The sequence below is a fragment of the Sinohyriopsis cumingii genome, chromosome 15, assembly GCF_028554795.1.
Source record: "Sinohyriopsis cumingii isolate HCF-2022 chromosome 15, ASM2855479v2, whole genome shotgun sequence".
NCBI classification, from domain to species: domain Eukaryota; kingdom Metazoa; phylum Mollusca; class Bivalvia; order Unionida; family Unionidae; genus Sinohyriopsis; species Sinohyriopsis cumingii.
In genome coordinates, this window is record NC_142975.1 from 85,454,343 (window position 1) to 85,481,586 (window position 27,244).

The 27,244-nt window shown below is 38.9% G+C and overlaps 1 protein-coding gene across 1 annotated transcript in view; it reads left to right on the forward strand.

Moving 5' to 3' along the window:
- Positions 1-1,939: 1,939 nt before the first annotated feature.
- LOC149782242 (neprilysin-like) overlaps positions 1,940-27,244 on the forward strand; it is an 89,362-nt gene continuing 64,057 nt past the window's right edge. Inside the window, exons 1-6 of the mRNA XM_089933628.1 lie at positions 1,940-2,090; positions 5,603-5,784; positions 9,499-9,558; positions 11,705-11,827; positions 13,836-13,958; positions 14,698-14,820. Of these exons, the coding sequence (XP_089789754.1) occupies positions 2,047-2,090; positions 5,603-5,784; positions 9,499-9,558; positions 11,705-11,827; positions 13,836-13,958; positions 14,698-14,820 (655 nt within the window). The 5' untranslated portion in view covers positions 1,940-2,046. The remainder of the gene's footprint in view (positions 2,091-5,602; positions 5,785-9,498; positions 9,559-11,704; positions 11,828-13,835; positions 13,959-14,697; positions 14,821-27,244) is intronic.

Below are 27,244 nucleotides of genomic sequence, written 5' to 3' on the forward strand. Positions count from 1 at the left end.
ATAAACCACAAACACTAATACAAAATTAGCCTGGTTCAGTGGGGGGGGGGGGGCGTTATGGGGGGGGGGGGTAATATTTACAGCTATTACACGTAAAATCCTTGCCATTCCAGGAAAGAATTAAAGTTCTAAAACTCTATTGCTCTTTAAAGTGATCTGGTAGTTATTCCACAGAAAGGTAGCTGCATGTCTAATCTAAAAGATCATATGTAGTAGTAGCAGTAGTAATAGTAACAGCAGCAATAGTAGTAATAACAGTAATAATAGTAGTAGCAGTAAAAATAGTAGCAGTAGTCATAATAGTAGTAGTTGCAGTATCAGCAGCAGTGGCAATAGTAGTAGTAGTTTTAATATTGGCAGTAGTGGCAGAAGCAGTAGTTGGTAGAAAAGAAATAGTAGTTGGTAGAAGAAGTAGTAGTAATAGAAGCAGTAGTAGTAATAGTAGTAGAATTATTATTGGTAGTAATAGTAGTAGAATTATTATTGGTAGTAATAGCAGTAGAAGCATTAGTAGTGGAAGCAGTAGTTGAAGCAACAGTAGTAGTAGGATTTGTAGTAGTATAAGTAGTAGTAGTAGCAGTAGGAGTATTATTATTGGTAGTATAAGTAGTAGTAATAGCGGTAGTATTAGAAGCAGTATTAGTAAGTAAAGTAATAGTAGTAGAATAGTAGCAGCAGTAATAGAAGTAGTAGCAGTAGTACTAGTAGTATTAGTGGAAGTAGTAGTAGTATCATGTACATCGCGTTCTGTCCCATATATTCACGCAATATTACTGTATTTTCCTCACTTGAATCCATTTTTTATAATTAAATTATCACTATCTCTTAAAATAAAACTCTGATCTTAGGTTGCTTTGTTCACAAAGACAAAACACTAATTTCACTATTAATTGACAGTTCATGTGTGACTATGAAACAGAGGTGTGGCTCCTTGGTCGTCCAGCTTGTATAATTAGTCATAGAAGCAGCTGTATACGCTTCAAAAAACATCTGGATTAACATTTATCCGTGATCACAAGACATTTAGCTTATGTGGGATGCCTCTGGTGAGTAGCAATGAAAAAAGCTGTATGTGCTTACTGGTAGCAACACATGGAACTTTGCCTGCCTTTAAAGACACATTTTGAAATATGGAATGATCCCTGACCGTAATGAAAAGGGATCTCATCAAAGATTATATTTTTCATCAAAGACAGCTTTAATTCACAGGCATATTAACTCCACTCTTTTCTTTGATTATACTACTGCTTTCCCCACCATCAAACTAACTCATTTCATCCTTTTCATCCTCTTTTCAATTAGTAAAAATCGCCTCACTTTTGAATTTCACATATTGACAACTTTGAGTTACACTGACAGTGTGACTGGAGTACGGAGAGTACAAGCGAATTTAGTTTACACATCGATTCACATATATAGACAATGCCTTCCTCATTGACTATTGACTAAATCACGGTCTGTATGTATGTATGTATGTATGTATGTTGTGTATTTTGTCACTGTTGTGACATGTTTAGATTATTTATATTTGTGTTACTTTGCTGATCCTACATAAATATATTATTATTATTATTATTATTATTATTATTATTATATTTACATGAAGCAAATTTTTCGCATACACTCAGCGGTCACTGGCGATACGTTGCAGTGATTTCATAAAGTAGTGCGAAACCGTTATATGTTCATGAAATATCTGGTGACCGTTATATAGACGGCTTTCAAAAAAATATTTGCCGGCAGAGGGTGGATGAGCAATTAGAATGGCCATTGAGACCAAGTGAACACTATGTAAAGTGACCGTACGGTCAGGTCTGACTATACGGTAATTGAGAAGACCATAATAGTTGGAGGACTGTCTTAGATAATTATCACGTGAAATGCTACATATCACAGGTTAACATTAGACCAATTATGCTAAGTATAACTGATTGTATGTACGGAAACATTGGCATGTGACCGGGTAATCTAGATATAACCTTCTTGCAATACGGACCAAACAGTTGCGAACGTAATTCCAAAAGCCACCTGCAGACGTCCCCGAAAATGACATACAAATATGATATACAGCAGGATGAAAATAAAATCGGGTATGTTTTAAGATATTTTTGTATGTTTTTGAATATATCTTTGTATTTTTACGTGTATCTTGTATGAATATATATTTATATGTTTGAATATAACATTGTATGTTTTTTGTACATTTGAATATAGTTTGTATGTTTGAATATATCCATGTGTCTTTATATATATATATATATATATATATATATATATATATATATATATATATATATATATATATATATATATATACGTGTGTGTGTGTACGTTTTTAATATATCTTTGTATGTTTAACTATATCTATGTTACCCAACTTCGAATTCTTAAACCCGATTTACAACAAAACTCAAATTTCAACTCAAAGTACAATATATTTTTTTTCTCAGACTCTAACAGTGCATATCATCAAACTAAAATGATAAAAGTTTCAGGTTTTTGTGTAAACTTTTTTCTTTTCTTATACGCCGAATCTGAGTAACGTATATTTAATCAAAGCAATATTTTGGGGGTGGGGGCTATCGTTTGAAGTTTGTGCAAACAAAGGTGTTGCGAATAAAGGGTTAAGGTGAATTATTTCACAACGAAATTAGTGTTAAACTGAACAATTTGAAGATATCGTGCTTTTCGAGAACTAAACTGATTATGTTTCATTCGAAGACCAGGCAGTTAAAACAAATTGTTCGAAAACGTTAACTTTTTTAACTCATTAATTCGGGAATAATGTGTGTCTATGTTTTTCTGTAACATAACTTTTTAATATCTGACATAATAATCTTCATAGCATATTGGCTCAGTATTGTTCATAATATTATTTGTTTGGTTTGATACAAGAATGGAATAGTGTTTTCCAATTACCTTCAGTAAAGGAAACAATTATGTACGGCTACGGAATTACATGAAATAAGGTGAAAAGAAAGAAAGAAAAAACAAACAACGACAGGAAAGTTTAACAAGTGTACAGTACTATTATTAATTACACTAATCAACATGATTTACTAGAGCTTGTAAAATTTAAGTTCCTCGACATACACAGTGTCAAAAAAAAATGCACATATTAATGCAATGAAAATGATTTGACCATTACTTTGGATTCGACCAAAGCATACATTAACTTCTCTTTTTCTTTAGGAAAGGACTTATGACTGTATATGATTTAATTTTAAACATTTCTCAACGTTGATTGTGAAAGAATTTAGAAGAATGATAAACATACCACAACGGAAGCGTCTATCATATGCACTATTTTTTTTAAAAATATTTGATATGAGGATTCTAGTCGAATGTGATGATATTTTTCTGCATTGTATCGCTATCTCAAACGACGTTCTGCATGATGATATATTATATTAAATCGTCGCTCATTACTCTTGCTTATAACGGGTATTTAAATTACTTTATTGCATTATTCACTGGCATATATTGTTAACTTTGTCCATGTGCACCTCCGGTTAAAGGCCGATGTTCAAAACCGGCCGGTTGCTGGAAAGGGTTGAGTAGCCCAGTCTACGGATCTACTATGCTGTAGTTATAACAACACAACAAGATAACTCTCGCTGTGTACTGATAACTAGGTTAATTAGTCTCTTTCAGTATCAAACTAGCACTGACAATTGGTCAAGAAGATGTTAAGTTTGATCTGGTTATCATTTTCTGGTAGTTTCATAAATGGAATAAGATAGGCAAATATTTTTTTATTCGAATAAAGCCAAATTTAGACTAAAGATATATGAGCCCGACCCCTCCCTTTTAATGCTGTCTGCAGAGGAAATGGGGGCTAAATGCATTCCCCAAGGACACACCGAAGCAGTCAACGTGTACTGGCCCTGGCGGGTATTGAATCCGCGATCCTTGGATTACGAGTCAGACGCTGTACCAGCCAAGGTACTGCTCCTTCTCACCTTTGATAATGTGACTTCTGCCTTTACGTTTGCGATTAAGTCAGTTTCTCAAAAACTCCTTGTGGCTTCCATGTCTGGCTAAAAGCAGATTTAAATGATACTAAGATACGTCATCTGCTTCCATTATAGTAAGTGATGCCAATATCAAAAATAGGAAGCGTGAATCTTTCTAGGCACAAAGTTTATAAAAATGTTTCGAAAAAATACATATTTACTTTAACCACAAATATTTTATTATAATAATCAGAAAGATACCAAGTACGTTATATTTTTATGTCAGGATCCGAAAAGTCAGAACAATTTACCTCTTGCTGGTACAGTATTGCCTTACGCCAAACTCCTGGTTGAGATTATATGAGAAGAGTTCAGTGTTTATCACATAGGTTACACAAACATGTTAATAAGTAGGTTTGTATGCTTCTAACTACCAAAATATTGTTACTAAATTACTTGACAACTCGTTACATTAATGCGAGCAATACGGTTACCAACATTTTAAACTTGTGAATAATTTGACTTGAGAATACCGTATTCAATCTAGTCGCTGTCTCCTGTATCAGTGCAAGGTATAAAAATATATTTATACCAGAACATAATGCTAGACTTGTAGTATATATTTTTTGGAAGGTTGGTTTAGAGGGGAGCTTTCAAGAAGTTTTTCCGACTGTTGAACACTGCACAAAGACGTTTTTTTATTTAATATTCCCACTTTCATATTACCATGAATAAGTATGGATTTACAAAAATATAAAAAAAAAAAGAAACTTGGTGGCAATGCATCTTATTTTCTTATTATTTTGTTTAAATATAGTTTTTATATACCTTATTATCTAGCGTTATTGATTTCTAAAGTTCTTTGACCCTTAACAGAAATTAATTAAAGATAACTACGAGAGTGGCAACATGCCTTGGAAATCTATGGATTTGATCGTAATATGTGTTTTATGTTAACTTTTCTTCGCAGGACATATAAACAAAATACAGTGTTAATTATGAATATTATAATAAAAATCTTCTCTAGCAAGCAAAATCAACCACTTATTACTCGTTTATATGTTGTTTTTTTAAATAGTTTTCATTGACGAACTGAGATAAAACGTATCAAGTAATGTGGAAACTAAACACTTTTGATTTTAAAAAAAACTAACAAAGATACAGTTAAAAACTAAGTTAATCGTCATTGAACAAACAATGATACAAACAAACAGATCAATCAGCCAGACTTTTTCAATGTGGTCTTCAATTTAAAATTCTGACATTATCTGCGGTCTGCTAATTTTGACAATAGACCATCAGTGAGGGTACATCTTCTTCGCACAGAAAATCACTAAGCCTAGTCAGAGGCACAACCTAATGAGCTATCCCGCCTTTGACTTGAGCAAAATTCACTCCTCTTCCAAATTAACAAAACCCTTTCAGGAATTTGTAAGCCAAGATGTCCTAATGTTTGTTCATTCCTCATGAGATTTTAACGTAAAAGATATCATATTTAAAAAATTGATTCGCTGAAAGAAGTCGTGAAGCAAAAGGCTATTTAAGCCACTTTTTGCAGTATTCCTCCTACGATAATTTATAGAGGACAGATTTGTTAAATAATCAACCATGGCTAACCCCTATCTATGGCAACCCTTTACTTTCAGGAAATTTGCAAGTAAAACGGTGTTGAAACTTTTAGTGGCCGTATTTCTTCTGGCGACGATAGCTCTTGCTGTAGCTTTGGGTGTTGTGGTAAGTAAGAAAGACGACGCTACTAGCGGTGGCAGCTCTGCCCAAGGATCAGCGATAGAAATGCAGTCAGGTCAGCGGTTTAAAAGATCAGAAGGTTAGTTATATTTACATCAAACAATAATAAATATGATAAAATACTCCAAAATAACTGTTTTTTCCTCAGGTGCTCCACCCATCGCAAAATAAATAAAATACAACAAAAACCGTTAACGCATCGTGCACCGCTGTGTTTGATGAATTGTCACGACAGTTGGAAACTAATCAAAGGATGTTAGAAAGAAGCTGTCAAATTCGTAAAATCATCTATCATTCTGAAACTCATAGTGTATTGGTAAACTATTAAAACGGGGCGGGGGGGGGGCACTATCCCACGGCCACTGAAGTCAGGACGGGAAATCCAAGATGGCAGTCTTCGTGCAGAACATCAAAACGAACCACCGACCATGTATCCTTCTATCTCTATTGTTATTATTTAGCATTCTGCTTGTTATATGGAATACAAATTCGGATGGAGATCTGGCAAACTGTACCTTATGGTTTTCGGCAACAAGCTGGAATGTTGCTAAAGTAAACATCGACGAACTCTATCCATTGATCATTGCCTGCAGACAGGGACATCCAACAGGTACTGATTGACTTATCCATTGATCATTGCCTGCAGACAGGGACATCCAACAGGTACTGATTGACTTATCCATTGATCAGCGCCTAACCCAAGCACATAACCAACCCAATCGTTGCGTAAACGTGTTAGATTTGGTGTTCACTAACACACCATCTCTAGAGAAAGCTTTGTACAGCACCCCAGGCATTAATAATCACGATATGGTGGTAACATATTCTGATAAGACACCTCAACTTGCCAAGCAAAAACCAAGGAAACGACTTATATACAAAGATGACCAGGACACCATCTACTTAGAAGCTGTGCAACTATAACAAAAATTTTAATGATGAATACCAAAAGGAATAAATGTTCAAAATATATGGTCTCTCTTTAAGTACACGATCTGCAAAATCATGGACAAAAATATTCCAGCTAAGCTGTACACAACGCGAACATCTCTGCCATGGTTTAATCACAAAACTCAAGAGAATGATAAAACGCAAATCAATTCTTTACAAACCGAGCTAAGAAAGATATATCAATAGACTGAATACAATTATTTCAGAAACAGTACAAAAAGAAATTCAAACTAGCAGAGATCAAACCACATAAATAATACCATCCAAAAAGGAATTGATAATAAAAATACTAAAGTATTCGAGAGATATGTAAAATCAAGAAAACATAACAATTTCGACATACCACCACTTAAGAAAAAACGGTTTCTTAGTAAATGACAGCAAAGGAAAAATTCAAATACTTGTTGACCAATTTAAATCAGTTTTCACTAAAGATATTTCTAACACTGCCAAAATTAAAAATCTTACAAATATGACTTACCAAGCTTTACCATAACAACAGAAGGCGTTGAAAACCTTTGGTCAAATATAAATACCTCCAAAGCAAGCGTACCAGACAACATTGCCAACTTAATCATGAAAAACTGTGTCCACCAACTAGCCTCTGGACTGTTTACCAATTGTCGGTTGACTCCGGAAGTTTACCAACAGGCTAGCTAAATGTAAATATGTGATCAAAAAAGGAGAGGTACACCTTGCAGAAAATTACCGACCAGTTTCCTTTATATCAGACGCATGTAAACTTCTCCAACATATTATTTGTAAGCATCTTCATAACCCCTTGGGAAAAAAATAATATTCTAACTAAACTGAATTACGGCTTTTAGATCGGGATACTCCTGAGAAAAGCAAATTCTCACAACAATGCATAACCTACTTCAAAACAATTACAAAGGAATGCAAACCGACTTGGTGATACTATCATTTTCAAAAGCATTTAATACTGTGCCACATCATAAATTAATGTTTATGTTGGAAAACTACGGGGCACTACACTGCTGTCTAGAAATGTTCTTGACAAAGCGACACTTGCAAGTGATGGTGGATGGAGACTCATCTGAAGCAGTCACTGTCGACTCCGGTGTCCCTCAGGAAACCGCGCTGGGACCACTCCTGTTCCTTTGCCACATTAACGACCTTACATACAGTGTGAAATCTCAGATCAGGCTGTTTGCAGTCTCCTTTACAGAACAATTCAAAACCAGAGTGACCACCATACACCCCCCACCCCAGAATGACCTCACAGCCCTCAAAATTTGGGCGACTGAAAGGATATGACTTTCAATGCCACTAGATGTTACCTCATGAGTATGACCAGTAAAACAACAAGATCATCTCACTTCTACACCTTAAATAACCACACACTACAACATGTCAGTGAAAACACCTCATCTTGGACTGACACTATCTAAGAACTTCATGTGGGAATCGCATATTATCAAATTTACCAAGAAAGTAATCACTACCACAGCATTTCTAAAAAGAAACCCAGATACTGTCCGCAAAAAATGTAGATGAACTGCCTATCTAGCCCTAGTCAGATCCATATTGGAATATGGTTGTGTTGTCTGCGATCCGTACTACGTTAAGGATGTTGATAAAATCGAGAAGGTTCAACACCAGACAGCAAGGTTTATATCGAGTGACTAGAAAACCAGAGAACCAGGATTCGTCACCAAAATGTTAACTGACCTGGGTCTACCAACACTCCAAGATAGGCGTAGTAGGATTCGATTGACATATCTCTATAAAGTAATCGAGGAGTTAGTGCTGGCTGTCTGACTAATTATATTTTTAAAACCATTAACACAAAAACGACAGATTGAAGCTAAATCTTTTCCAACTTTTGAAAATATAAACGTTGTAGAAAAACTAGTATCAAATGATAGTAGATGTTTTGTAGGTGAGCAACGTAGAACAGAATAATTTAGAAATTCTTTCTTTGTAAAAACAGTTGTGGATTGGAATCATCTGAGTGACAGTGTTGAACAATACTACTAACTTTCTAGCTGTCACTGGCCCTGCACCGTACAGATTTAGATTTATGCCGTCACTGGCCCTGCACTGTACACATTCGGATGTATGTCGTCACTGGCCCTGCACTGTACACATTCGGATGTATGCCGTCACTGGCCCTGCACTGTACACATTCGAATTTATGCCGTCACTGGCCCTGCACCGTACAGATTCCGTACAGATTCAGATTTATGCCGCCACTGGCACTGCACTGTACACATTAAGATTTATGCCGCCACTGGCACTGCACTGTCTCGAGCTATTACCCCTTTTGTCTTGTAGCTGAATATAGTGTCTGACATTTTTGTAAACGCAAATCTATAGTTTCTTCTCCGTCATGGCAGTACGGGGAATGCAAGAGAGACAAAAATGATGTATTTACCTGGACAAATTGTTCATCATTTATACAACGGTAGCAGTCGCAGAAAAGGGACAACAGTATAACTGTCTCATTATTCATAATTTCTCATCTGCATAATCTTCAGGTTTGATACACGCAATCCATAGGTAATCACACGTTTCTCTTTTTTTTTTAAGCGGACTCCTTTCCTTCATTTAGCAAATTATACGTTTGTTGTCAAGTAATATTTTGCGTTTGCATGTTTTCTGTCATCATGACAAGTCATATTTTTTGCGAATGCTCGTGAGTATTTTGAAGAAATGTTGCACCCTAGCGTTATTTCTTAAAATTTCTAACCACTAATATATATTCTATTGAAAGATAATGTACTTTTTTTAGTATATTATAAACGTGTCTGTAATATTAGTTTTTACGATATTTTCCAATTAAAATATATGTATTAGGTTTATTTATATTCTATGATAGGACCATGCTTGAATGATGCCAGGGGTTACAGAGTCACAGCTGATGGAAAGAAATGCGAAGGTAATGATTTCAGACAGGCAGGACCGGCCCTAGGATGTGCGGGGCCCAAGGCAGCAAATAGATGAGCGGGGCCCCAAGCAAAAAAAAAAAAATATGCAGCGCGGTGCTGATTTCCTAAAAGCGCGGGGCTGAAGGCGGTTGCCTCGTTCATCTTGCCCTAGGTCCGGGCCTGCAGACATTGTTCTCGCTTCTAAAATTAATATCCGCTTTTGAAATTAACTGCCTTATTATTTACATTTTTAAGCGAAATCTGACGAAGCATTAAGGCATTATGTAAAAGTTTTACAAATGTAATCTATTCACTGGCTCGGGTTCTTAATAAAGACTGTTGTACCCAAATCGAGACAATGGAAATATCAAAATTCAAACCAAGTGAAATAGATGCCAATAAGTAAAACCTCTCGTGAAAATCTCTTGCACATCAGTTTTTTTCTCCTCGAAAAGTCTTAAAAATATTCGTTTCTGATAATTATGGGATAAGATTTATAATGACTATGCCCTTTGTTTTGATGTTTTAGAGCAAACAATTAACAGTTTGTTGTTATGGGTTTAACGACATTTTTCAGCACACGATAGGCCAGTATAACTATATGAGGAAGAACCAGGGATAACCCAGGTACGAACCACCGCCCCACGGAAAGCTACAGGCAATCCTTTTCACATGCCAACATTGGCCGAGCCAGAGGTCAGATGGCAGTGATCGGTAAAGGCGAGTGCTTTAAACAACTGTGCCACCCTGGACCCCAAACAGACTCCAAACAATTTATCATCTACTCCACACGATTGGATCTATTGAGTCTCACGGGATAGCTTTTCGCCGATGATTTGTGTTATATGAATAACGTATGACTTATTCTTGCCCTTGTATCAATTAAATTAAACAAATTAGATCAATGATAATAAAAAGACAGCCCATGCTCACACCTTCCTGCCAAATAAATAGTAATCGGCGCCAAATTTAGCGTATGACAAGATATATTTTGTTAATTTAAGCAAGACTTAGCAATCTACTCCATTGGAGGTTTTGCTCAAGGTGTATTTCCTTTGAAAACAATTCGAAATTTATGTTTCGACCATATAAGAAACTTAAGTATTGAAAGGTTCATTGAGTGGATGTTCGGCTAAGGCCAGCTAAGATAAACTCTGAACATAAACAGAGCAGAGAAATCCATTTTTGGATGCGAACAGATACGCAGTGTGCATCCAGTATGCGCAGCATTCTGTTTTGAAGCGACACGTAAACAACCCCGGTTCCAAATTACTGGTGGTGGTATGTTTCGCTTGCGTTGATATTTACTGCTTACAAATCTAATTGTATCTTTGTCGATATTTATTGCTGCAATGTTTCAATATAAATTTAAATATTATCCGAAACAGAAAAAGTAAGATTCGTTTTTAGGGTGAGCAGGCTGATTTAATTGATTTTGAATCATAAAACTAGAAGACATAATAACAAAATAACATGTTACCCCAGTCGGTAGATCACTCTTTTGAATCATAAAACTAGAAGATATATTTACAAAATAACATGTTACCCCAGTCTGTAGATTACTCTTTTAAATCATAAAACTAGAAGACATTAACAAAATAACATGTTACCCCAGTCGGTAGATTACTCTTTTGCATCATAAAACTAGAAGACATATTAACAAAATAACATGTTACCCCAGTCGGTAGAAGGCATATAAACAAAAAAACGTGTTACCCCAGTCGGTAGAAGACATATTTACAAAATAACATGTTACCCCAGTTTGTAGATTACTCTTTTAAATCACAAAACTAGAAGACATATTAACAAAATAGCATGTTACCCCAGCCGGTAGATTGCTCTTCTTCTCTATATAGTAAGTAGCCATGGCGTTATATATACTTTTCATGCATATGCGTTGTTTGTATTTTCGATATTAAATTTTTCAAATTTAGGATAAACTCGGCTGGTGCCGTTTGTTATTGCAGACTCCCCTACCGTGACCAACACAGAAACCACAGTCCTTATTAGAAGACGAACGTCATCTGCGTACACATAAATGAACACGTTAGATTCACGCACTTAACCTTTTTAACCTCGAAATCATTTTGTGGTCAGAAGTTAATTATGTCTTGTTCATCGGAAATCATGATAAATGAAAAAGCTCTTCTATTTCAGACATAGACGAATGTGCATACTATAACGGAGGCTGTGCACACACGTGCGTCAATACAGACGGATCGTTCTTGTGCAATTGCAAAGACGGTTACCGCCTAAGCGGGGATGGGCATAACTGTTTGTGTAAGTTGTCCTACTTTCCTTTCCTCAAAAGTAAAATGAAATTTAAAACGATTCTAATCAAACGTTTCATTATATACAGGTATGCATGTCTGGTACATCTAAAGCCAAGAAAATAATACATTAATCGTTATTTTACCAGACCACGTGGTGTCAATACATGTAATCTTTTATTTGAAAGGAAGTTTGTGTATGTGTGTGTACTCGCGCGTGTGTATAATCAGCTCATAGATGGTACAGTCTTCACTAAAACTTGGAAACAGTAAGCAAAAAAAAAAAAAAAAAAAGAAGAAGAAGAAGAAGAAAATAACATATTTATAAATATTGGTTTACGTAAACATACAACAAATTTGCCAGCGAGGAAATCCTGAGACAAAAGTATGTGAACAACAAAACATAACACACTTAAATGAGATTTCTCATCAAATAAAGAAAATGAAATTTGAAAATAGAAACACAGTTGTGCATGCTTAGGATCAAATATATACAAGCATTATTAATTAATATGGCAAATATTAAAGGGCTCAAATTAAGCTTTCACGTTCTGTATAAACTACTGCTGCTTCAGTTTCTCATCTGTACGTGTTACAAGAATATTAATCAAATTATCGTCTGTATGTGCTATAAGAAAATTACTCTATCATATAAACTTAGTGAGAATTTATGAGTGTTTAAGTCTTGTGTGTCCATTCAGTCAGTATACCATGTTTTGTGGCGATATGACTTAAAACGATCACAGCAAAAACGATATATTGTGATTTATACTGACTGATCGTAATAACCTACATGCTATTATTGTAATTACAAATGTATAAAAACATATGATCAGCTGCCATCAGCAATCGTTTACTTTTGTTTCTATTTTTTAAATTTCTAGAACTTCACTAAAATATGATAAAATGTCCAAAAAGTCACAGTGCTCATCTGTTAAAACAATAGCGGTCACACATGTTGCGGGTGAGCAACTTCAACGTTGTAGATACATTTTTATAGAGTAATTCCAAAAAGATTCTTATGGACTTTAAAAAATAAATGAGCAACAAATTTAATTATTTTGTTTTGTGACAGTGGATCAATATGTTTAGCAATTTGTGATCAGAATAATGCAATGTATGTAGTCTTTTCAGTTTGAATTAATTGCGGTGTATTTTTTTTTTCTCTTGTGCACGTCCGAAGTCGTGTGGTTAAAATACACGGTGTAAGACTAAAACAGGCACGCAAATCTTCATAAGACAAACAGCACACACATTAAAAGCCCCACTAGCTGTTATTGTAAAGAAATAATAATAATAATAGCTGGAACAAATGCATTGACCCACCATTGTAAATGACCATGCTTTTTATTGCATAGTCTACTTCATCTCATAACCCCACCCCCGACAATGACACAGAGATATAATTTCAGCATGTGTCAAATATGTAATTGGTCTTCCCGTTATAACCTCAAATATACAGTTTGATTGAAAACTATTTGTAACTTCATTGTAATTGAAACGTTACATAGTCTTGTGCGTCTCCAAGAGACTAGAGCGATATACATGTGGCTCCCTTCTTGGAAGTGATTCCCCCAAAAGAGAATATGTTCACAATGTTTCTTGAATTTTCACCCAGCGGTTTAAGAGTAGATTTGGCAATGGACAGGCCGTTGTTATCGCAATACCCGTCCCCAACCAAGTAAAGAGTGGGGATAATTTGTTTTAGAACAACCCAACACGTCAGGTTCTGGTTTCAGATTTAATCGAAGTTTAATGCCTTTATGAAATGAAACCATATTGAGTTCTTAGCTCGCATTACGAAATATCATGGGTATAAAGTATTATCAACATTATGTTCGAAAAATATAAATTATTGAATACAAATTTTAAAAAATTTAGCGAATTAAATTAAGTATATCTTTACACTTGACAAACTTACCACAATGCAACAGATGTTGTACGTTTCATTTTTATTTCTTTTCTTTGCTTCTTTATTTGTTGTTGTTGTACCTACCGATTTTCTTTGTCCCCATCAGTGGTCAATCCTTGTGAGCTGAGTAATGGTGGTTGTGACCACACTTGTATTAACAACAAAGGAGTGGCTGCCTGTGGCTGCATGTCTGGGTACAGATCAGAGAACATGGGGAAGAGTTGTGTAGGTAAGCTAAGAAAAATGCATACAAATGAAACAACATCGTCGCAAGTCACTAGAGATAACCAGCTACGCTCTTTTCTCACCCATGGCTGCCTATGTGAAGATTTCCTCATTATGCACAAATATGCATGTACTTCTTTAAGCACTCACTGCGAGTGCGAGTCCATTTTTCTTGCCATTGTGATCCAACATTGACCTTCCAAGCTGTTTGAATAAGCCATCAAAGTTTCTCTCCTAAGCACAGTCACTAATCGATTGATAAAACTTACACTTTCACTGATGTGTATAGAAATTGTTACATTGCATTGTTAATGATGTATTTTTGTTTATACGTACTAATGAGAAGAAGAAGAAAAAAACGCTTAAATCTCAGAACAGGCAAGGACAATATCATCTAATGTGAATTTTATTGTTTATAAAATGTTGATTCAATATGGGAAACGTTTGCTTGCGGGTACAATATACCTGGATCAAGTTACACATTTGTTGACGAGGAGCAAATGTATATAATTTCCTCATTTTATTTACAATGATACATATTCATAGCAAGTCAGTGATTATGTGAAACAGGTCACTGTTTAGCAGAAAAGCACAACAAATAACACAGTAGTATAGTACACTGTGTAATGGCCAGAAAGGGGCCATAAACCATAAAGAGTGACTACTGATAATCAGTATGCGTGTTTATATAAGGTCATGTCATATTTATCTACCATGTTGTTATCTTTTTATAATGAAACCAGATATTGACGAATGTGCTGCGGCGAACAATGGCTGCTCTCAGGCATGTAAAAACATACCAGGATCCTACACATGCACGTGCAGCTCGGGTTATCAGCTCGGCGTAGATGGACGCACGTGTTTCAGTAAGCATTTTATCCTGCTTGTGTATTGCTAACTATTCATGTTTATTTATGTGAACTCTTTAATAACTATGGACTCATCAGCTCATCATTTTTATTATTATCATAGTGAAAATATTAATAATCAATACGTTGAATCTCCTATTATTGGAATCGGGTCAGACTCCGAGATAAGGCTGTGAAATATGAATTAACACCTGCAGCTGACTATTGTGACCTCATTTGGCCCCAGAAATAATTATAACATCTTTCGAATGTAATTATTGTTGTTGTTGTTCTTGTCAGGTTTGATGTCATTTTTCAGCACACGATAGGCTATGCATGGCGGCCAGCATTAATGGCGGAGGAAGAACCCGGAAAAACCCCGGGAAGAACCACCGACCCACGAGAAGCTACTGGCGAGCTTTCTCACATACCCACATTGGATGCATCCGAGACTCGAACTCACACAGACAGATGTGAGATGGCAGAGATCCGTAACGGAGAGCGCTTTAAACCACTCGGTCACTCGCCCCCCCCCCCCCCCAGATAATTATAACATCTTTCTAATATCTTACACACTTGTCAATCTGGAAAAATAATTAAAATAGTTATCAGCTCCTTGCCCAGCCCACAATTGCTCATTAAACACACAAACACATACCAGACCACAATTGCTCATTAAACACACAAACACATACCAGACCACAATTGCCCACTAAACACACAAACACATACCAGACCACAATTGCTCACTAAACACACAAACACATACCAGACCACAATTGCTCACTAAACACACAAACACATACCAGACCACATTTGCTCACTAAACACACACAAACACATAACAGACACATTATGAAGATGTTTTAGTATGAACACCACTACATGAAACACTGGATAAGGAAGATGATTTTAATAATGTAATAGTAACACGCTAAAAGTAAACTTTGACTCGGTTTTGATATGTTAAATGACTGTAGCAATGAATTTTTACACAGTCTGGATATCTAAATCATTTTAGTAATGGCAAGAATTGTAATCCACAAAGATGCACAGTATGGTATTTACGAGTAATCTGAAATTGATGTTTGTGCAAGTTATTGTGTGCACTTTTCTTCAGCACACATTTTAAAAATCCACTTAAAACGTACGGCGTTTACTTGAAAAAAATATAGTAGGAATTTATATTTAAAAAAAGACATTTCATAATTTGATGCAAGTTTTTGTACACTTTTTGTTACGCAACATAGATATGTGTGTGTGTGTGTGTGTGTGTGTGTGTGTGTGTGTGTCCAGATTTGGTTAAAAAATTCAGGCACTTGTTGTTCAGTAAACCTCCTTATCCAAATCACTTTATATCGGAATATAATCTTATCGCATTCTCCCATTCTTTCAGCAGCGCTCATGCCCCTGTATTCTACACTGGTAGACATTAAGTATTAAGGAATCATAATGGAAACACGTGTTGGTTTAAAAACGAAATAAATATAGCAATGTTTTTTCAGCACACAAGACACTCTTCATATTTGGAATATGACATCAAATACGCCCATCTCTCACTACCATTCCTGACCCTGGGTTCTACCCTGGGTGAGTCCATGGATCAATAATAATAATAATAATAATAAATAACAGTAACACATTTGGGTTCAAGTTTTTACTTGCAATGAAACATCATCTCATAAATCTCTTTTATCAATATCACACCTGCTTCTGGGTTCCGCCTCTAGGTGGGGTCAATAATTATATTGGGAATACATTTCGGTTAAAATGTTATCATCTCTGATATTTCCGTAACCCCTTAGCGGATTCACTGGGAGCCGCTGTGACTCGGTAGAGACTCGGGCTTGTAATCCAAGGATTGCGGGTTTGACGACCACCCAGGTCAGCCCGAGTCATCTGAGTAGTGAAAGGGGGCGCTTTACGGACAATGGGAATTAGCATTAAAAACACCCCTGGGTCACTTTACGGACAAGGGAAATTTAACATGGAGAAAAATCGTGGGTCACTTTACGGACAAGGGAATTTAACATGGCAATAAATCGTGGGTCACTTTACGGACAAGGGGAATTGAACATGGCAATAAATCGTGGGTCACTTTACGGACAAGGGGAATTGAACATGGGATTTTTTTTTTTTAAAATTTTTAAAAATAATTAAAAAAGGGGTAGGCAATTCAAAGACTATCTCTTTTCGAGAAATATGGCTGGCCCTGAAAAGGGCCTTTGGGTTTTCTTCTAATTTCTTCTTTTCCTCCACCAAGTTCTTATTTTATCTCCTACACTCTTCTTCTCTTTCTTTTTTTTTCTTCTCCTCTTCTTTCTTCTCTTCCTCCTCTTCTTTCTTCCTCTTTTCATTTTCTTCTTCTTTTTCAATTTTTTCATTCCATTCTCTCATCCTTATCCTTTCCTCTTCATCCTCCTTTTCCTCCTTTATTTCTTTCAACAGATCACTAATGATTACCTTCATTTTTCGTAAATTGTTTATCTCCATCTTCACTCTATGGGGACTATATGAGTAGTGATCCTCGTTTAGGTTAACCAACATTTGCTCAAACATTCCTAAATTGTCCATGACGTTTTGCAATTTTTCCATTTTGTTAAGGTGGTTTGACGCCATCTTCTTTGTATTCTTTGCAGAATGGTTTGAACAACGAATACTGTGGGTTCTTATACGAAAAGCGCGAACGTGAAGGAAAACATCCCCCTAAAACATAAAATGGATCTTACCTAGATGATGACCCAACATCGCGCGGACGTGAAGGAAAACATCCCCTACTTTTTCATTTCATATAATATAACCCAAACTATACTCTCCACATTTGCTAAGAAACCCATAATCTACTATTCACACAAACTTACTTCACCATTTACAAACACAAACACACAAACACACACTTCCACTATTAATAAAGAGTTAGTGTTTATATTCACACATTGGCAAATTAATAGTTATTTCTTTTCTAGAGTATTGGGTAGCCCTGAAAAGGGCTGTTTTGTTTGGAACTTCATGGACACCTGGTTAATGGTGGCACCTTCCAGGCCTGGCGCCACATACACATCTTATCCCCCAGTTACTTTTTACCTTTTGGGGGGAGAGAGCAGAGGCAGGATATGTCGCTTCAGAATCCCAATTTTCACTCTCTGGGATTCTGAAATTTTTTCTTCTCTCCTTTTCCTCCTCCTCTTCTTTATATCTTCTCTCCTCCTCTTCTTTTTTTCTTCTTTCCTCCTCTCTTATCCTTCCCTCCTCGACAATGGCTTCAGCGGCCAGTTCATTTAATATGCGCCTGGCATATTCCAGATGCACATGAAGCTCCAACAGTTTCTCCAGTCTCGTGTTCATTTTTTTTTGGTGTTGATCAATCAACAAGGGTAGCTGGACTGCCGAACGAGTTTCAATTTATAGTGAAAGCGCGGACGTGAAGGAAAACATCCCCCTAATAACATAAAATTCATCTTACCTAGATCATGACCAAAAAAACAACAACAACGCGCGGACCTAAAAGAAACACTCACTCACTTTTTTATGCTACCCATCACTTCAATAGACTATCCACATACGCAAAGCAATCCAATCTAACCCAAAATATACACCTCAAACAGCCCAAAAAAAACTAACATCATTTTAATCTACTATCCACACCAACCTACTTTATCACTTACAAACACAATCACACAAACACATACCCTCACAATATCTTAAGAAAGAGTTAGTGTTTATTTTCACACTACTCTACCTACACACATTGGCAAATTAATAGTTATTTCTTTTCTAGATTATTGGGTAGCCCTGAAAAGGGCTGTTTTTTGTTTTGCTATGGCATTCTTTTTTTAGTTTCTAAGAATGCGATGTCCTCTGAGGATAGACTTTTTGGCGATAGGTCTGCTTCTTCGGAAAGAGAAGAAGAATTCTTTGGTGTCGATACGACAATCGACAAAGCCTCTGTCAACTTCAGGTTGCTGCTGCTGTTGTTGTTGCTGCTGTTGCTGCTGTTGCTGCTGTCTCTGAAGTCTGTACTTCTCTGTCCATTCTTCTTTCTCCCTGTTCATTTCTTCTCTGAAGAGCTCTTCTATCAGGTCTTCAGTGATTTTTAACATTCTCACATTCTCTATTTCTTCTGGTTTCGGTATCAGACTGTGTCTGACCCTATGCAGATTCACGTAGGCTTCGTTGAGTTTAGCTAGTTTGGAGCACATCTTCGTAGGAGGATGAGTCGACAATGGATGGCTAGACTGGAAACAACCCGGTTCTTAAAGTGAAAGCGCGGACGTGAAGGAAAACATCCCCCCACACGGTTTTCGAGCCGCAACGTTCATGAGAGGGATAGTAAGAAATGAAAGAGCATCAATCCAACATTCTTATAGCTAAACAAAAGACAAAGGCATTTTTTCTAAACACAACATTTTTTATTCAAAAATCACTTAACATCAACTCTAACATTTTTAACAATAATCCAACATGATAACATCAAACAATTTTTTTCAAATCACAAACATTTTTTTCTTCAATTACTAACTACTTTGAACAAGGCTGACAACGTTGTGAATGAAATTGTGATTTCCATTGTTGGAAATCATTAGGCCATTGATGGACACTACGTTTCCTAGCTTGAGACAAAAGATAAGCATAATGGTCACAAAACCATCGATCTACTTTCACATCGTTTCTAGCAGAAGAACGAGGATCGAAATGAGTCACTAAATGTTCTAAGGAATAGCCCAGGCTGCGATGATGCAGAAAATACACACAATATTGTCCACACACCAAGGAATCTGTGCCTTGTAATTTCACATTATTGAATCGGGTGGTCTGAGCATTTCTTCTCATAAAGTCGATGATATCGTCTTCCAAAGGGGGCAATCCGTACGAATCGAAATATTCCACACATCCTTCTTGAGGAAAGTAGACGGCTACCCAGTGGGTTCCTGGGAGATGACTGTCGTCCGTGTTGATCACGTAAGCTTGATGGTCTTTAGGTTTGCGATGAGGGAGTTCATCTTTAGCACAGACGACGGGATTCCAAGAAGACGTATAAGAACTGTGGTTCAAAAGGTAATAAAGTTCCCAGGTATCCATTGATTTGTGTGTGTTTTTTTTCTTCTTCACAGGTAATAATACGTCGTCAATTCGATCCTGACTTTTTGCTTGAAAATGTCTGACGAATAAACGGTTATTCGTTCTGTTTCCTCACTCTGATTCAGGAGAGCTTCGATACGATGGATCTCTTGAGTGGTTAATGGTGGACAAGAATGTTCACGCAAGTCTTTATACCACTGGTGCAACACGTCTTCGTTCGAGATGAGACTCCAAGCTTCGTCCAGATACTCGTCCAATTTTTCTTCTTGACTCAACATCAGGCATTTATCGTGTTGAATTTGACTGGGATGATCGTTTTGACATCCATAGCAATTTTTCTTGATCAATTCCGTTATTTTGTCGACCAAGTGTTTGGCAAAACAGGAGACTAAATGGGCTTCTTGTTCTGGCCATCTCGACTTCATCATGATATCTTCTTCGTCTTTGTCTTGAGATTCTTCTCCTTCCACGGTCTCCTCACACTCCATCTCCAAAGTTTCTCCACTAGGTAAAGAGGGATAACAGTCTTCCATGGCTTTCTAATAATCTAGAATGACTTCTCTCAAACTGTTGATTTCTATGGTATTATCGAATTCTGCATACAGGATGACGTTCACTGTATGTGTCAGTTGCTTTGCAAACTGAAGTTCCACACGAATCTGGCCAGATTTTATAGGGTGGAAATGTCCCTCGTCGCTGCCTTGGTCTGGAGTGAAATCGAAAGCCCACAAAGCATAGCCTTTGTCATATTCGTCGTACTCAATGCCGTGACTGGTGTTGGTTCCTAACTGACCCGTGGCTTCGTACAGGGACAAGTACGATCTCAAGTAATTCTTCTCGTCGTCACCAAACTTAGGTTCAAAGGGTCGGGTACACAAGGTCTTGCCATCGCGACTGACTTCGATCTTGGACACGCCGAAGTGTTGAAAGTTGAAAGGATTTTGATCGAAGGTTCCGTTGAAGGCTGAATTCCAGACCATACCAAGGATCAAACGTTTGGGTAACTGTCCTTGGAACAGATGATCTTCGGTTATGGATTGAAGGTTAGCGGGAATGGTGAACGTTTTCACTTCCACACGTCGGATGGGATACTTGGCTGTCGTTCTGCTCAACGTCTGACTGATGTCGTTTGCCACTTTGGGTAACACTTCTACGCGTCGTACGTACAGTTTGGCTTCTTGGATTATGCTTTTAGGATTGCCAGTAGATTTATTAGCCATCAAATGGAAAGCGGCACTGCTGCGATTCAGTCTCAAGCGGACATTCACCCCGTTCAGCAAATATTTCTCTTGCAACCACATGTCCAAATGCAAACGATCCATCAGTTCTAAACTCCTCTTGTTTAGGATTTTGTCTGCTCTTGCCTCCAAGCCGGAATTGGTTGAATCTGTTTTTTCTAACTTGCCCGCTTCGTCAGCTGCCCACAGCACACAGGCATTGAGATGACTATCCTTGGCATCTATTCCGTACGTCAAGAGATTTTCCAAGTAGGCACGGTAAGGGTAAGTATCCATGCTGCTGCTGACCAGTTTGTTATTCAAGTACAAATCCACTGAGCTGAACAAGGAATGCATGAAATTGTTGACGGGACCTATTTCGTCATCGTCTTTTACTCCATTACCATCCTTATCCAGAACTTGGACTTTCAAGTACAAGTAACTGCTATTCAGATCGATGTAATCTTCGGGCTGCCCCTTGATTTCAAACTCGATGGGAGCGGAATCGGTCAGTGTGGAGATGGGATTAAATTCCACCCATTGGGATTCTTGCATCGTCATCATGGTGGGGGGCATGGCAAACAGATCCAGTTCCGTCTTGGAACAAGCGCAAGACTCTCGGTGCATCATTTTGTTGCTGTATTTCAATAATCGAAAACGTCTAAGTCTCGAACGGTTCTTCTTTTCTTGGCCTTTCTCGCTTGAAGTCTGGTGAAAGGGTGTTTTCTTCTTCGTCGTCTCTTTCTGCCTTGTCCTTGCTGAATGCCTGACTCGGTAGCGTGCAGGGCATTTATAGGTGTCTCTCGTCGGCCTAAAATGTCTTTGCCCGTTTGCAGCAAGACATTTTTGCCTGCCCTCATGAAGGCTTCTTTAGGGTTTTGTTTGTCGATGATGACATTTTGGAGAAATTCTTTGCCTTGCGTCAGTGCCGCATCTTTCAAGGCGTGCAATCCGCGTGTCACCATCGGTTTCAACACCGGGGCCACCGAACGAAAGGCCGATTTTAACATGTCTCCTAAACCGTGTCCTCGCTGTCGAGCCACCCCTTGGTACACTGGATACATGACTTACTTACGAATCGTGAGAGAACCGTTTTCGAAAATGGAGTTTCACCGTGACTTTTCCTTTGGTGAATGGAATATTTTGTCCCAGATCTCCTTTTATAGCAATGTTGACCGTGTCCAAATACGACTTGCTGACCGGCAAATAGTGAGGATGGACAAATTCGCGGTGGACGTGGTAAGTGTTTCCACCTTCCTCGTCAGCGTTCGTGGCAGAATCCACTTTGAAAGGAATGACACGCAGTAACGGCACGAAGGTGTGTCCCACCACGTTGTATTCCACTACATCGGAATACACAAAGATCAAATTCAGTCCTTGGTTCAGTTCTACCGGGGTACGAAAATACTGGCCAAAAGTCTCGTTGTCGTAAATGATGGGTAATTCGGGGGATTTTTTTTGTTCTCCTATCTTCCTCATCTCCGTGTCACCGCCCAACATGTCAAACAATTCAGGACAAAATTGAATGGACACGATTTTAGGCCGTTCAAATTTCATCAAGAAGCGACGAGCTACTTTGTGGTACTCCATGGTGACACTTTTGTTCTTGACAATCTTAAAAGCTTCCCCAAACACGCCATTAAACTTGGAGGCTATGGCGCTGACCAAATGATGACCACTGAAATAATAGCCTGGGTTAATCAGAAAGTTGTAGGTGGTCGTTTTAGTGATTTGATTATAGGTTTTATTGGTATATGTGCTACTAGTCTTATCCAACTCATCTTGCAATTGTTTGTCATGAACTTCCACCTTAAAAGTATTTTGATTGGGAAGGACATTGTGGACTTGGGTCGGGTGAATGATTTCCACTAAAGCCACTTCCCAATGGGCTTCGTGATCTAAGGGGATGGCTTGAGGTAATTTGGCCGTGTAACAGCACAACGCGTTGTTGGGAAACACCTCCATGGAACTGTCACTGGGTAAGGTTAAGTAAAATTGGTTTTGGTGACTCATAATTCTAGAGTTCTGTGGCTGTCCGAGGGGTTAGTGGGTGTCAGAGGCGTGTCTCCGCCCAAAATGGGGTTCTGATTGTGGTTGGACTGGTGACTGACACTGGCACTGGACACAAGGTTCCCGTTGGAAGAGAATTTCAGGGAGGGATTAGGAAGCAGGTAACCGATGCAACTGCTCAATAAAATGGTCCACAATTGTTTGTCTCCTTGTTGCAAACTCAAATTGGCGATGGCTGCCCCGATGACACAATACACCACGAAGATTTGGCAGAAAAAGACGATTTGCGTTTTAGGCACACGTTCTCCACACCACACCCACAAGGGTTGTTTTTGTAAATCTTGCACAGAAGAACTAGGGGAAGAAGGACTGGTCGACGTAGCTGCGTCTGCTGTGTGAAAGGGCATGATGGTCACTTCTTCTTTTTATAGTCGATGACTTGCGAAGCGTCGATCCAAGAATCGAAACTGGGTGGATATCCTTTCCAACGTACTTTGACTTCTTTGACACGTCGTTTGCCCACTTTACGGGTTCTGCGTTCGAGAATGCTTTCGATGTCGTACACGTCGTCTTCTTTTTTGGTGACACGTTGTAACTCGGGCAAATAAAACGTTCCTTTGAGTACTTCTCCGTTCATGTCTTCCAATTTATAGACGGTAGGATGACGGCCATGCACTCGTCCAGTGACGCGAAACAGTTCGGTCGTCCAGTTAGGTAAGTAACCTTTGTCGAAAGTGCGTTTGGTTTTGCCAATGCGCACCCAATCTCCTACGGCCAACTCTCCACTTTTCTTGGGGACAGCCCTCGTCGGGGACGTACCGAACAGGCGCTCAAACACCAGCACTTCGTTGTCGGGAGTCACGTCTTGCGGGGCACGTCCGATGCTTCGATGGTAAGATTGGTTGTACGCTTGCACCAGGTGCGGTAAGATGTCGATGTACTTCAGAGTGTGGTGATGCGTAAAATATTTCCACATGCGTTCTTTCAAAGTGCGTTGAAAACGTTCCACGATGCTGGCTTTGGTTTCGGGATTCTCGGTGGTAAAAAAATGAATGTCACGTTTCTTTAATTCTTTTTGGAAAGCTTGGTTCAGAAATTCGGTGCCTTTGTCCGTTTGCCATCGAAGAGGGTGACGACCGCTTTGTTTCAACACCCGTTGCAGGGCTCGTACTAACTCGCTGCTCGATTTGGAAGTCAAGGGCACGACCCAGGCAAATTTGGAAAAGACGTCGATGACACAAAACAAATATTTGTAACCACGATTGTAGCTGGCCAAATGAGAGACATCGGCTAAATCGGCTTGCCATTGATGATCGATGCCTTCCACTCGGGTGCGACTTCTGGCAAACTTGCGTCGAATGGGTTTGTGTAAAGTGTAGGTAGTTTGTTCTTGTAACCATCGTTGCACTTGAGGTAAACGGAGACTTTTCAGTCGCGTTTTGGCAGCACGATACAATTTTTGAACTCCTGCGTAACCTGCAGGATGCGAGGGATCGTAGTAAATGCTAGCTAAGACTTTTTCCATTTTTTTTTGTGTTGATTGGTGTCTTAATAAGGCACCCACTCTTGGAAGAGGCTACTCTTTTTCTCTTGGGGTATTTTCTTGGATTGCAAGGCTTTGCGTGTGCGGCCGGCAATAGGTGTCGAAGAGGAGGATGTCTGAGCAGGGGATATCGGTTCTTGTTTCACTTCTGTCTTCACTTCTGTCTTCACTTTCTTTTTCTCTTGTGAGGAAGAAGGGGTGGCCATCATCTTTTTAATCCATCCAATTCTGGAGGTAGGTGGTGTTGTTAACTTGCGTACTTTTTCTGGTGGAGTTTGAAACCCTTCTTCTTCTTCTTCTACTTTTCCTTTTTCTGTCTTGGTCGCGGGTACTGGTGGTACTGGTACTGGTACTGGTGATGGTGCTGGACTTTTCATCAAGGTCTTAAAATCTTTCAGAGTGGGTAAAGCTGTTTCGTCTAAAGCTTTCTGGTGAAAGAGTTGTACTCGTTGCAAGAGTTGACCGTACTTTTGCGATTTTTCTGTTTCGGACAAATCTTGGCGATCCATCAAGGATTGCAATTCGTGTTGTAACTGGGACATCTCGCTCAAATTGGGATTGGGAGGTAAATGCGGGGTGCGTTGTTCTTGCCACCGATGGTATTCCATCCATCGTTTGTAAGGCACTAAAGCTAGTTTTCGTCCTTCCATGGGGTTGTCAGGGGTGAATTCTGAGATCTTGGGACTTCCGAAGGCCTTTTTATCTTGCTCCCATCAGTCCTCCCAACATGGTTCCCAAGACTCCTTTCAGTATGGGGCCTAACAAGAGAGGTAAAATGCCTCCACGTTGGACCAACATCTTCTTTTTTTGACGAATGGGAATTTTCTTTTGAACCATTTTCCGAAGAACGTGACGATGTTTGCCTAAGCATTGTTTCTGGTGTTTGGACAAAGGGATCGTGCCTTTCAAAACGTTCAAACAACATTCGCACACAGTATCGATGACCTCTTTGGAGGCCGTTTGAATGAGTTTTTTTCGTAGGGGTGGAGAAGCTTTGGACAGGACAGATAACAGGTCCCCATGTTTGGCTAAACGTGGTGGTAGTCCTTTCCTTTTCTTTCCTTGGGGTTTTCTGGAGGGTGACATCTTTGAGTCTTTAGGAGCACCTAAAAACACTGATACCCTACTCGGTCACAGGCCTTTTTTATACTGGAACGCGTCGCCATTGATTGTCTTTACGTCGTATCAGTTTGAGGACAGGCATGACACGTCGTGCAGGGGTACGTAACGGACTAAATCGAGCCAGTTCTTGCTTGGACAAATCCAGTAAACTTTGTAACATGCCTGATCTTTCATGGACTTTGATTTTGGGAGAAGGTACTTTGTGAGCAGCAGCCACTGCCGCTAAATTGGAAGGTCCTGCCACTGGGGAAGTTCTTTTGGGGGTCATCAATGGAGAAGTTCTTGGTGTAATCAACGTCTCCAAGTACTCTTCAGTTCCTGGTGACATCAACGGAGAAGTGGACAAACGTGAGGCTGCCGGAGACGTTGTGGCAGGTCGTGGCTTGCGAGTGTAAGGTTGCGTCCTGGCCGAAGTGCCTCTCTTGCGACTAGTTTTCTTCTGTGGACTTTTCTTTTTTTGAGGACTTTTTCTCTGTTTCTTTTTCTGGGGGCTTCTTTTCTTTTTCCGGGGTGATGGTGGTGGTGTCTGGTAAGAGGAGGGTCCCGCCACTGGAGAAGTTATTCTTCTTGGGGACTTGGTCTTTTTCTTTTTCTTCTTGGGGCTTCGTTGGACTTTTGTCTTAGGGATAACTTTGGGGGCATTAGGATCCCATCTTAAGAGTGAGCGAATGATGACCCCTCCTAGAGTACCGCTCCCTCCAGGTTTCAAAATGATTTGTTTTTTGGTTTGAGTGTCGATGCGGGGATCGGCCAGTTGGACCAAAGCGACTTTGTTTCGATCGAAAAAGCGTTGGGTTTGATGAGGAATCTGAATGATTCCTTGGAGTAATTGACGTGCCGTCACCGTGAACCATCGTAAGACTTCTTTGAGACTAGCTTCTAAGACACGAGCTCGTGCTTGTGGATCTTTTTCTCGGCTGATGCCATACAAGGCACGAATCAATTTGACGGGAAGATGCGACTGAAGGGACGTCATGTTCACACTGTGTGAGACAGACGAAAAAGGGTCTGAGGTTTTTATAGATTTTTTTCATGGGGAGTGAAATGAAGTCGAGGACGGAGACGTGTACAGGACAGGCCCTCCGTCTTGGCACCAGTGGTGAAACAAGTGGGTACGAAATCGCAAATCCTCGGGGGTCGTAGGTTTCAAATCGACGAGCAAATAGGCGTGTGGAGTTTGAGTGGCATCGTCGTACGCCTGAGTCAGCCAAGGCGTTCCTAACTGTTTGGCTAAAACTTGCACTTGCGATTTATCTCGAGGGCTTTTAAACAAGACCACGTAATGCGCATTGAGACTGATGGTGCGATGGGCTTTACTTTGTTGAAACAAATTTTGGGTGATGTAAACGACACTGGCATTACGGTGATGCCCTTTGCGCGTGAACCACAGTTTAATTTCTTCTTCGTCTTCTCCCAACATGTCGTCGAAAATGACCAAATGGGTTAGACGGGAGTCAGAGACGATGCCATC